At 23.9% G+C, this 13,748-nt stretch overlaps 1 protein-coding gene across 5 annotated transcripts in view; it reads right to left on the reverse strand.

Annotated features, from left to right (window-relative positions):
- Positions 1–13,748, reverse strand: part of LOC113551151 (calcitonin gene-related peptide type 1 receptor) — a 140,883-nt gene that overhangs the window by 23,533 nt on the left and 103,602 nt on the right. For all 5 annotated transcript variants that reach the window (XM_026953203.1, XM_026953204.1, XM_026953202.1 and 2 more), the window contains exons 6-7: positions 12,365–12,491; positions 6,679–6,896 (exon numbers count right to left, since the gene is read on the reverse strand). In XM_026953203.1, the coding sequence (XP_026809004.1) occupies positions 6,679–6,896; positions 12,365–12,491 (345 nt within the window). The remainder of the gene's footprint in view (positions 1–6,678; positions 6,897–12,364; positions 12,492–13,748) is intronic.

Genomic DNA, 13,748 nt, shown 5'->3' on the forward strand with positions numbered 1-13,748 from the left:
TCTGACATAAAATTATCGGCAGTCAAGGAATCAATTATTGTAATTGGTAATCGTTAATTAGCTATATTAAAATATAGTTATATATTATATATGTATTAGTGTGGTCCTCATATTATATATTTATAGGTCCGTACCCGATAGATTTATTAAATGACACGAGAAAGTAATTTAGGTAAAATTTGGAAGTCATTACACAACTTCTTCTGGGGCTGATTTAGGGTTAAAAATGACAGAAGGTGTAGTTCAGTTGCTTTTCAAATATATGTAAAAACTATAGTTCTTAGCATAAAAATGTACATATGTAGCATAAATTCATTATTTCTAATAATATGAAAAAACAAAACAGTTAATTTCTTACAAATTTATTTTTTTTCAGTAATTTTTATATGTTTGACGTATATTTGGACTTTGGAGACACCATAAAATATATTATAATCACCAATTATATTAATTAAATGATATAAAAAAATTGTTATTATTATATTTTCCTTAGACTAGTTGTTTTGTTATAATAATAATTAGATAAATATAATAAGCTCAGAAAACCCACTCCAAAAATTTTCAGTCATAATAGACATTTATTATCATTGATTAATATGAGATTGTTGCTCACTGCCTGAAATTTCAATAAAATATAATCTACAATCATTAATATTATTAATATAAAATATTTCAATTATTAAAGTAAATATGAATTCGTTTTCAGATGATAATATACTGAATACTATACTTGTTGATCGACATGTAAAATGATTAAGTTTAATATTTATGTACCTATTTTATCATTACGTTTATGCTCATGAGTATACTGTTCAATATTAATTATTTTGTGGTTAACATGTCAAAAAATAAAAATTTTTTCGTTGGCACAATGAATAACTAAATTACAGGTATTAAATTCTCTTAAATGCGAAACTGTTTAACTTTTTTCCTATACTTAGTTGAATGTACATTTAAATTTGAATTCAAGTGCCTTACTAACTATTGATGAATCTTTAATATACTGGTAAAAGGCGCGGATTCCAAATCAAAATCACGATAATTTTGAAAAATTTTAAGAATACTTATGAAATGTAGAAAAAAATAAAATTGAAAATTTATATCGACTGTGATAAAGACAATTTGAAGAAACATCGAATGATTTAATTGACATCGCTCATTCAAAAGTAATAAATATACTAAATTAAAATTGACGAAGACAAAGAATTCTTATAATTACAAAGACGTAAAGGACGTGTAGAAATGCTTGATTTAAAAATAGCTGAAAGGAACAACAAAAAGCTACACGGAAAGACACAGAATATAAAAGAAAAGAGATACAATACAATTCTGAATATTGTAAAACTGGTAATCAATATTTGTATAATATTATAATTAAGTAGGTACTTACATTTAAAAATATATATTATTTATTTGTATTGGCTATTTTTATTTTACCAAATTTTTTGAATAAATTTGATTCCCACACATCGAAGTTTGAAAAAAACAATAATCGAGGAAACTGAAATTGTAATAAATATTCTGTCTTCGATTAAATTTGTTAGAAAACGAGCTAAAAGAAAAATGTTGACCTCTCGCCTTTCAGCGCGTCTTGACAAATGTAAAATTAGAGATAGGGATACTGTTCAATTATTAACAGTGTGTGTCAAAGTAATAGCAATAAATACAAATGATTTTGTTGTAAACTGAACGTCTATTGTCTATAAAAAATACTCGACAAATATTTCGAAAAAAATAATACAGGCAACATAAAATCTAAATTTAAATTTAAATTATATGGTATCGCGTATTAGGATTCTAAGATTCTTTCTACTTCAGTTAGTAAATAAAAGTGTGATAGATAATATTTTTCGCATTAAAATACAGGCTCAATGTTTATGAGTGCAAGATAAAAATTACGTCAAACGATATTATATAGAATACTTTATATTATACAATCAACAAGGGCCGTGGTATTAAAGAACTCAAGTAACGGTAGAAACAAAATGTAGTCTGGTTATAAATGACGAGCATAGTAAGTATTATGAAATACACTTTTTTTAGTTATTATATACGTACCTGCATATAAAATATTATCATATCACATATATTATTATATAAAACCAATAGTTCAGGGGACGTGTATTCGAGTTGATATCATCACCGTTTTACAAATAATATTGTAATCATTGGAATATACCTACATGCAGTCTTCTCTATGGTTCTATATGCATAAAATATAAATTATTATGCTTAGGTTGATTGTTATTGTTTGTAGGTATTGTGAAATCTGTATATACCCAACACGAAAATAACATTAAAAAAACAACCCTTAACCGCAGAAATTATCTTACGTATGGCTACGTAAATTCAATTCGGGATTAATTATTATCGTTCATAAACACAATATAGAACACAGTATAGTATACTTACTGCGATAATTGATTGAAATAATATGGATCAATATGGTTGAATACAGTGGGGTAAGTAGTAGAGATTAAAAACTAAAAATGTTATTTTTCTGAAGCTATCCACACGTAAACGATATGTATTTAATATAAAAATAAATATTGACTTGAAAAATGTATATAAAATATTGAATACAATTCAAATTTACTATAAATGTTATACTCAAAATAAAATCCATCTAAAAAGATATATAGGTAATTATCACATTAATTAAACAAGAACAATTGGTTTCTAAATAAAATACATTATGCAATAATAAACAATTCAAAATTATAGTACGTAAATAAAAGTGCATATTAAAAAGTCTTCAATTAAATTTCTGAAACAAAATCTAATTGGATTTAAACTGTTTTGTTTAATTACTCTTTGGACAATAACAAATCGGAATAATAAAGTTTAAACACTGCATACTCGACAATTAAAATACTGTGAAAATTAACTGTAAGTATACACATTTCAGACATAAAAACAAATCATAAAATCAAATTAATATATTCAGAAACTATAAGGGTGGTTTGAATATTTAAAATTTATTGTTGAAAAACTTCTCGTCGGTGATCATCGTTATAAAAAACCACATAAAATGTTTTTTTTATTTTCACTAGATTTATGACGAAAATAACTAGTGGACCATCAATTTATCAAACCCCATTATTCACAGAGACAAAATTTTAAAATGTGAAAAAAAAATATTATATTTTACTTACTACAAGGATAAAAATAAATTCTATTTAAATCTAGGTTTAAAATAAATATAAAAAGAAAATTTATATAATCTAAAGTTTTTGCTGATACACATCAACATAAAAATACAAAATAAATAATATAATTAAATTAAATTGGTTCACAAATAAAAAATTACCTTTGTTGAACAGATATCATTATTAAAAACATCGATTGCAAAAAATCTAATTCAATTTTAATGATATGTATGAGTCTATATTAGAATATTAAGCCAGACGTAAATCCTAGGCATAAATGATTTTTGAGTGGCAGCGACTTACTAATGCATTAACTTTTGTACAGTAGATTTACTATCGAATACAAATCTATTATTTAGTAAAGGTAGAGTTATTTTAAATTTATCACCAACGATAAATCATTTATTTCGAAAAAGTATTCTGTTTAAAAATAAGGAAACTAATGTCTTGATGGTTTTTAAAATAATTAATCCCTTAAAACAAATTAAGCAACTATCCAGTACTAAGTTGATTAAATAATAACTATAATATTTTATTAATTATGAATATAATAAAATGCCAAGTTTTTAAAATTACCACTGATGCTATTGTAATATTACGATGAATCTACACACTAGTGCATACTGATATAATTACAAATTGCAATATTTTTATATTTTTTTAGAAAGCAAAGAACATTTATTGGTTATATTATATAATAACATTTTCAGGTATTAAAAGTAAATATCAAAACTTAATTGCGAAGTATAAGTATAAAATTCTAGATAATTTTCTTATTTACTTAATAGTTAAAGAATTTTATCTAAAATGTCTATGATATTTATAGCCCGTTTGAAAGCTTTTTAAAATGGTATCTGAAAGGCTAACTTTATTATTTTATTTATTAGTGTTCACAAAATATTATAAAAGCGATAGGTCAATAGTTCTGTAATGAATTAAAAATTTATTATATTTATTTAATATAAATATCACATTATTAACAACATATGGCATGAAAGAACAACTGTTATTGTTACTATTTAAACAATGAAATTATGTTTTATATCAAATCAATTATTTTCAATCCTCTAACAGATTCATCAATATCAAATTGAATTGTTTTTTTTTTTATTGGCATAATATACATTAATCAATGTAACATAATATACCATGTGGTATTAAAGAATTTGGATCATAATTCAGTTACTGAACGATTGAAAATGTATAGTTAAAAAAGTTGAATTTTTTAATTTAATAAAGCGTTGTGATTATGTTTTTAGATTTTAATTTAATAGGTTTACTTATTCAACCATTATGCTACGTAGCGGCATAATGTTCAAATCTTTTTTAGTTTTTATTTTATATTGTGGAATTGAATTGCTAAAATAAACAATGCTTTTAAACCGTTTACTTTGTCAATTGTAATTGTGTTTATAAAATTTAATTCTGTTGACTTATTTCAATAGGTATAAGCAAAAATAGCCATAGTTGATCAAATAGTAAAGTTATTCTTAATTTGATATTAATTATATATATTTTTAAACATATTTTAGTTTTTATTTAAGTTTACAGACACATTCTCTAAAATTAATTGTTTTTAAAGAACCGAATATATGTTAGAAATAAAAATAAAGTTACAATTAAAATTATACTTGTCCAAATTTAATATAGTTACAAAATATATTGGTAATCAATCTCTGCTTCATTAATATTTATTGTACGCAATGAGAATAAAATTGGTGTTCTGTTTTCACATAATTACAATACTATATATTATTATTAGTTACTTATTAGATTATTCGAATGAATATTATGTATTTGTTTCAGACTTCCGTGCTTTAACACTCAAAGAGGTGAGTTATAAATTATGTATAAGTAATTATATATAAACTGATTTTTAATATTTCCCCTTATTATTATGAAAAATTTTTGAAAAATTTTTTGATCATTCTCAATTCTCGATCTTTCATTTATCAAATTTTATAGGGGTAATTGAATATTAAGAACAATATTGGAATAAACCGTTGGAAATATGTAATAAATTAATCGTTAAAATGATTTAAGTTGATTATTCTGGCGCACTTAAAATTATTTACAGTTTACCGTTCACTGAACGATCACCTTAACCGTATATTTTATATTCTATAAAATTCACGCATTTCCGATGAAACATTAATTTTCGAAATATATATGTATTATATGATCCATATTATTTTAATAAATCCGATTAAGTTGAAATAGTTCTCCATGACTGTAATCAATTACGTACCCGTATAAAATTATATGTTTAACGAGTGATACATCTAATTGTTGATAAGCACCAAATGAAATAATAGTTGTGGTAAATATTTGTCCAGTTGATTTTAGTTATAGCAACTGGTGTCAATAAAGTTTTACATAAATAAATTATATAATATGTAGGAACTTACATTAACTACATTGTAACCATAAACCTATACAATATATATAACAATATTTACCTATTTGATACATTTATTTTCAATCTTTTCAAATTATTACTGACGATAATACGTACTAAACTTTTACCACTACCTATGTAGTTTCAGTATATTTTCATTTATCAACTTATTTTGATTTAATTTAGTTTTTATAGAAAATACAATTTAAAAATTTGTTTTAAAATAGTTAAGTACAACTCAGTGACTAAGAGCACAGTAAACTGTTTAATCCAACTCAAAAGTAATATGTTTTTGTTTAAAATTAGTTACCCATTATTTTGTTTATTACTAAAAAATACTTATGAGATTTTAATTTGTAATTTTGTTATTTCGAGTTTATTTTAATGTATCACCAAGGCTGAGTATTTTTAATTGTCATACGCTAAACTGAAAAGTGTACGCTGCACACATGCGAGGCAACTTTTTTTTTTCGAAATAATAATACCTTTTTACCCATGTCAACTGTACTGTCTGCACGATTGATTATATTTACCAGTTTTATCTTGTCGTTTTTTTTTTTATGTTCAACGATTGATTCCAGCTCGGTAATTCGCCTTGAGACATTATTAACTCAATAGTATCCCCGATTCCCCGTATTATTGACACGACTCCCTATATTATACTAATAACTAAAGAAAAAGTTTAAAAACCTCAAATAGTTAAGTACGGTCCTAACTCTATTTATTCTTATTATTCACTATACCGTACACCTTATACATATATATATATATTATAAAAATTACTTTTAATTCAACAAATTGTACATCAAATTAAAAAAAAAACTGTATTATTTGATAATGCGCCTACTAAAATTTAGAATTTATCACTTTTTATTAAAGTATAGACAAATCTTTTGTTCTTTATAATATATAGATCTTATTATGATACATTGTTATGTTAATATTGTGGTCTTAATACAAAATATTATTAATATTTGCACAAAAATTAATAAGATGTTCGCACTGTTCGATTAAAAAGAAATTGTATACTTAGAACTATACGATTTGTGGTTATATCTATCACATTAAAATAAACGTATTTTAAAACAAAAAATGTTTAAAGTTTAAATACATATCATATATTTTACTTACTCAGACGTGTGATCGTTGGAAATTCGTAGTAATGTGTACAGAGAAATGACAACTAACGGCGTTGACCAGGCAAGCGTCCAAGACCATCGAACTAGAGTATCTTCGGACGTAAAGGCGAATACAAGAAGAGTGTGCAAATAAAAACCTTCAGCCAACATCCACGCGTAGTTGGTTAGCAAAAAATAGTGTAGAACGACGTGTAGTATTTGACACCACCACTGCAAAAAATATAAAATCGTATACAATATTGTTAATAAAATATATTCTAATACGTCCAAAGTCCATTGGTAAATTCAATTTAAAGGGAAGTAAGTGGATACCGCTCTGCTATACATTAGGTGTCACGTGGTTCACTATAAGTATGTTTTCTTGATATAACTATTAAAATAATTTATTTTAGTTTGAGTATGAAAGTAAGTTGATACAATTTTTTTTTCCGAAAAAAATGCATTTATTATATTATTAAAATTATATAAAATTATATATATTTATTCCATATTATATTAACTTGTATAACTCAAAATTTAATAAAATCTATCTGTAAATACTGTGTAACAGTAAAAAAAGTTTTATAGTACCTATAAATAAATAAAATTTTAAAATAAATCAAAAATGTTATTGCGTGTAGTGAAATTTATAATAATATAAAATACATTAAAGTTCAAGTTCACACGAATAATGTTTTTAAGTTATAACAAAATAATTATTAACATATCGTTATTTATCGTTTAAATAAGTAATTTCATTCAAATTGGATTTTGAAATGTACATACAAACAATTAACTTTATACATTTTTAAGATTTTATGGTTTCATTATAAATAAACTATGAAAAATTTTATATTACATTTTCAAAACTTAAATACAAAACGAAAAGTTACCATGATTTTTAACTAAAAAATAGTGTTTTTTTTATAATTTTGACAAATTTTATCAATATTTTTACTTTAAATATATAAAAAAAAAATTTGATCGACACCTATACAAAATAATTTGAAAATGTCTCAAACCTATAAATAGCTCAAAAATAGGCAAAATATTTTGAATATTTTATCGTGAATAAAAAACGATAATATAAATATTTGATCATTTACGATTATTAATTTTTGAGTTACATAACAAAAATATAATCGATTTTGTTGAAAATTGGATTTGCATAAATATATTATCCATAATTTTTTGTTTGTTTTTCGTTATTATAAAAATAAGTACTGGAAATTTTAAGTTTTATATTCAAAACTATCTCCATTTTTAAAAATCAAAGCATTTTATCAACAAATTATTATGCACTCACTACTCATCCACAAAAAAACAACATCATTTTAAAATGAATAGATTCATTGTTCAGTTTAGAATTAAAAAAATGTCAATGATATATATTTAAATTTAAACTGTATAACACTTAACGATAACTTGATATGCTCTAATTTGACAACAAATATTTAACATAATTCCTATAGCACCAGATTAAAATTTAAATATGCTACAGATGGTTAGGTAGTTATATAATCATTATTTTTATATTAATCTGGGATGTTTGTTAGTATTTTTCTAAGTAATTTGACAATCAAATCACAGTGATAATTTATTTGAATGTAAAAATAAAGGCTATTCACTTAATGTCAAATTAAAAATAAGTAACGGAGCTTTTATTTTATGTTTAGTAAGCCAAAGAAAATGTTTAAGATTTAGGTGCAGATGCACACTATGTACACGATTCTTACTCCACTCCCCCCAACAAACATAATAAACACACATATTTATGTATATCTAAATGACGCATTTTAGTATTATTAAAAGAATATTTAATTTTTCATCAAAAGTTCATCAATTAAAATTGTAAGGCAAGTAAATGTGAAAAATCGTAAATACATTGAAGTTTCCAATTTCAAGAATAGAACGATTTGATTTCTGAGATAAATGAGACCAAAATATTTTAAAGTATTACACTACGAAATAAAACATTTTATATTTGTATTATAATTTTTAAAATTAAAAAAAATAATAAAAATATACTTAACAACGAATTTTAAAAATTAATTAACATTAAATCTATTACGAATTTATTAAACATGATTAGTTTAATGTATTCAACAATTTTAATCATAATTTAGTAAAAACTTTTATGGATAAGTTAGAGTGAGATATAATACTTATAATGAGTTATTAGAATTTGAACGAAACTATTCAAAATCTCATAATTTATATTCTTAGCGAAGCTTAATTAAAACCGAAAAGTGTACATTTAATTCTATTTTCAAAAATCTTCTAATTAGTTGTATTTGATCAAATTTGAATTGATTTAAACCATAATCTATTATGTCCATGATACATATTATAATAATTACAATAAATGACTTATTAACCAATATTAACATTTTTAAAATATAATTAAAAACGTACCATATATTAGCCTACTTATTTTATTATTTTACAAATACAGCAGTTAATGAAGATAAATTAATAAATAATTTAAACAAAATATAAATTACTTAGCGTCTCGTGCTTGAGTTCTAAAATTAAGTTGAATAAATATAAATCCCACGTGTGTTAAAAAAAAAGTTTGAATTTTACGAATAGTTTTTTCCTCTTTTACAGTTTAACCTTACGATCGTATTGAGTAAATATTTTCCCACTGTGACCTTTCAGGTTTAATATTTTATGAATCTACGTTTTCTTTTTTAATAACGTTTAAGAGATCCTAGATTATAAACCATTCATTTTAAATGATTTTTAGCGTTGAAAAACTTTGAAAAATACACCGATAAAACGAGTCCGTTGAGTTAATCATTACTATTGTATTGTAGATAAATAAAAAAAGTAATCAAAATAAAAATAATAAAGAACAACATTCAGATAATTTTACCGGTCTGTTAACATAAAAAAAAAAATCGTACAATGATCGTATAGTGAGATCTAATACAGTCAATCGATTGATGTATTATGGAATTTCTTATTAACTAAAGAATATATCAGTTAAAATAAATATCTAAATCGTTCGTAGTAATATTTTGGTGCAGTCTGTTTGTCGGTTTAATAGATGGTAGTCCAATAAAACAATAGAACAATACGTTTATTGACTATAGTTCACTTGTCAGGACCTATTGAATGGTGTGTGACTGATAATCAACTAATGGAATCCAATGGAGTTTAAAAATTATAAAGGAATAGACGGCCAGCCAACGTCTCCTCATTTGTTAGGATACCCGTCAAGGACCCCGTTTAGTTCGGCACCTGACAAACGTTACTTTTACTTAAAAAAAAATAGTTTTGTGAATTTCATAAATGTATCAATGTAGTATTATTATACATTTAAGTACTTACTAATGGAAAAATGTAATTAAAAACTGTAAAACAGTTTAAACATTATAATAATTATAAAAAGTATTTTTTTCGCAGTAGAAAATTTTTTTTAAAAAATTAATTAATTTCCTAAAATGTAGTAGGTAATAAAAAAACTTACATATTATATTAAATTATATTTATAATATATTTAGGAGTACACATTACGTTATTTATCGACTTACTGTAAAATAATTGTTATGTCAATAATTTTTGAACTTATACTGATGTAAACGTTTTTTGTTATCATTCTTACCTATAATAAGTATTAAAAATACATATTTCTTCTCAATTTAATTTTGAATTAATTACCCATTAAATTATACATATATATATATATATATTTATAAATTGTAAATAAATATGACAAATGTTAGAAAATATGTTAGAAAATAAAATAAAACTAATTTACACTTGAGCAAAGTCAAGTAAAAAGTCAACTGAGATTCTAATGTACATTTTATATTTTCACTCAAAAATGTTTTATTTACGATCGAATACAAATACTATAAAATTTAATGTTTTGATAAAAAAATTTTTTTTTTTTTTTTTTAATTTCCTATGTTGAAAACAATGAAAACTAAGTCTGGTTTTAATCACATAGTTTTTTTTTTTTTGTAAGTTGTTAAATAATACAAAGTTAATTTTTATAATGCATAGGATTTTTATACCTACTAGTTTCAGTTTCATACGATAGAAATATAAAATGAACTCCTTTATATTTTTAGAAATTATGGTAAAATATAGATGAAAATTAATTTATTAGATTCTGAAAATACATTTTAATACTTCGCAGCATTATTAAAATAATAATTTAAATTGTAAACTCATGATTAATACTTTTGTTAACTAAAAATAACGTATTTATAAAGATAACTTTTCAAAGTTAATGGAAACTTAATTTTATGAAATACTAAGAACAGTAAATACGTATATTTATTATTTAACCATATATTTGTGAAATTGTTGTGGTTTGGTATAGTATTATTAATAATTTATTTAACATCTGCAAGGTGAATTGTATATTATTTTATCATAAATATATATTAACAGGAACAATTCGATGACAATTACATTTACATGTAGGTGCTCGAAAAAAAATATACATTTTAAATCCAGAAATGGGTTCGAGGTTAGAGTTACATTTTATCAATTTATATTACACAACATAGGCAAGTGTCATATAGGACTGAAAATAATAAAATTTTTAGTTATAATGAGAGGTTTATGAAAATAATATTTGTTTCTTGAATTAAATACAAGAACTTGAAATCAAATAGGAGAAATAACTTTGGAAATTATCTTATTATTTAATAAATGATACAAAAACATTGAAACATTGTATTGGAAAACTGAGGTAGGTACGTCGTTTAATTCCACCAATGCAGTGAACAGTATCAATGGTTGACGTGTTTGTAAAATCTATTTCGTAACAAAATATAAGAATTTGTAAAAATTCTTAGTAATTGTTCAAGTTTTTCAACTTGTTAGGACTGAGGTTACTATAAATTTATAGCATTTTTATCATAAATATAATATTTACATAACTTATTAAATCGCATATAGTAATTGTATAGTACATTGAATATGTATTAAGTATTTACATTTTTAGTTAGTTAATTAATTTGAAAATAATTATAATATTAAATATATATAACTAATAAAAAATTATAGCTTGGTTTTTAATGTTGTAGCTTTGGTTGTAAACAAAACATTATCTTAACATCAAGTCTAAAAATAAGACACGTAATAATTTCTGAGTTTATAGATTGCGGTATTTACTTATTGTTAAAGATAATTATATTCATTCTTAGTTCATATGTGAAGTTATTCAAGCTAAGAAAAAAAAGCGGAATAGTACATACGCCGTAACCGTAAACGCGATTAATAAATGTTGGACGGTTCGTTTATAAACACGCAACGTAAAAAATAAATGCTCTTTGAATATTTAAACTGAGTATGCAAAATTGATGAAAAACTATATGGTTAATAATACAGAAGAGGAAAAAATACAATGTTTTCGGAATATTCAAATATGATAAAAGCGTAATATTGATGCGCAACTACAGTCTTGTGAACAGTGCAAATAAACACGTTCCTGGTGGAAAAACTGATAGGAAATTATTATTTCGAAAACATGTTATTATAACACGGTATATCGAATGTAGTTGTAACAGGAACGTAGCTGTGACAGCATAATATTTTCTGTTCGAAAGTAAAATGACGGAGGGAAGAAAAATATTGTTATTGTGCTCGGTTTGAAAACCCTGCGGGTATTTTGTTAGAAAGGCTCCACACAACTTCATAGGTTAAATTTATGCACAATCGCTCAGAAATTTACATACCCCGTTGTGAAGTACGACTGACGGATGCTCGACGACCAGCCTGTACCACAGCAACCATAGAAGGTTATTGATAGCGAACGACGTGAACATGTGCGTGTGCAATGTGTTGCGTGCACATCTCAGAGACCTGTAAAAAAGGTAAACGTTTACATGGATGATAATAATATATTATTATGTTTTGAATAATGTCCCGTAAAATAGTTAATTGATATGTGATTGATACAAAACCGCAATGGTTTTTCTATACGGTTTTTGACATGGGTTTAATGCGCCAAGTAAATTAACATAATCGTAATTTCATACTACGAGACAAGGTTTTTGTGGAAAAAAGTGTATTAATTTGTACATATGCTTGGTTACTGAGGTTGTCTTGGATTGTGATATTTTTGATGGAAAATGATAGTTATTAATAAATTATAATATATTGGTCACAGATAAAGTACTGTTAGCTTAGATGTAATAGAATGGTATGGATGAACTTATGTAATTACATCGTCACAAATTAACAATAATTGTATAATTTTAAGGTATTTTCTAGTTATTAGTATAATATAATATTTTCCAATATATCAAGTAATTCTTAATTAAAAATTAAATACTTGCTACATTTTCATTAAAAAATGCTAAATAAAAATTAAAAATTACGAATCGAAATTTATATATAAACGAACAATGAGTGGGTATATCGAAGTCAGTGTAGGTTATGCTTTATGTTAATATTGTGATGATTTATTTATATTTTCGAAATAGGATAACATGATTTTCAATGTTAAGTATTTTAGAACGCACATCATTAATCTCAATACACAGTACACATTACACAATATACATATAACGCAGTTTATGTTGAATTTCAAGTAAATTGGAATCATGAAAACTTATTTGATGTCAGACAAAACTCCGTCAGAGGTTCATATTTCATTCGTAAATGTACATAAAAATAAACATAATTCATTGTGTATGATGATGTTTTGATGGTTGATGATTGGTTAATAAAATTAAATTCAAATAATGCGAATAATATGGACTTCGATTACCTATTTAATTATTGTTTACAGAAACACAACATAGCATTTAAATTGTTTTAATTATTTTGATGGTGAATTTTATATTTCAGTCTTAATATTTTAACATTTTAACAAATAAATCATAAATAATTTAATATTTTAATTAGTCTAGTTTGAAATGTAAAACTATATTAAAATAGGTAAGTCCAATTATTGAATTGTAAGCTATTATTCCAGTGTGTATTAAATAATTTCTGAAATGCGCGTTTAAGAATTTCTTGAAACCTTATAGAATTATATCAAATAGAAAATGACATGTTGATAAAGTATATTTAACGTTGAACAAATCATCCCAATATACATCGAGCTACTTTCTA

The sequence above is a fragment of the Rhopalosiphum maidis genome, chromosome 2, assembly GCF_003676215.2.
Source record: "Rhopalosiphum maidis isolate BTI-1 chromosome 2, ASM367621v3, whole genome shotgun sequence".
In the NCBI taxonomy this organism is placed as follows: domain Eukaryota; kingdom Metazoa; phylum Arthropoda; class Insecta; order Hemiptera; family Aphididae; genus Rhopalosiphum; species Rhopalosiphum maidis.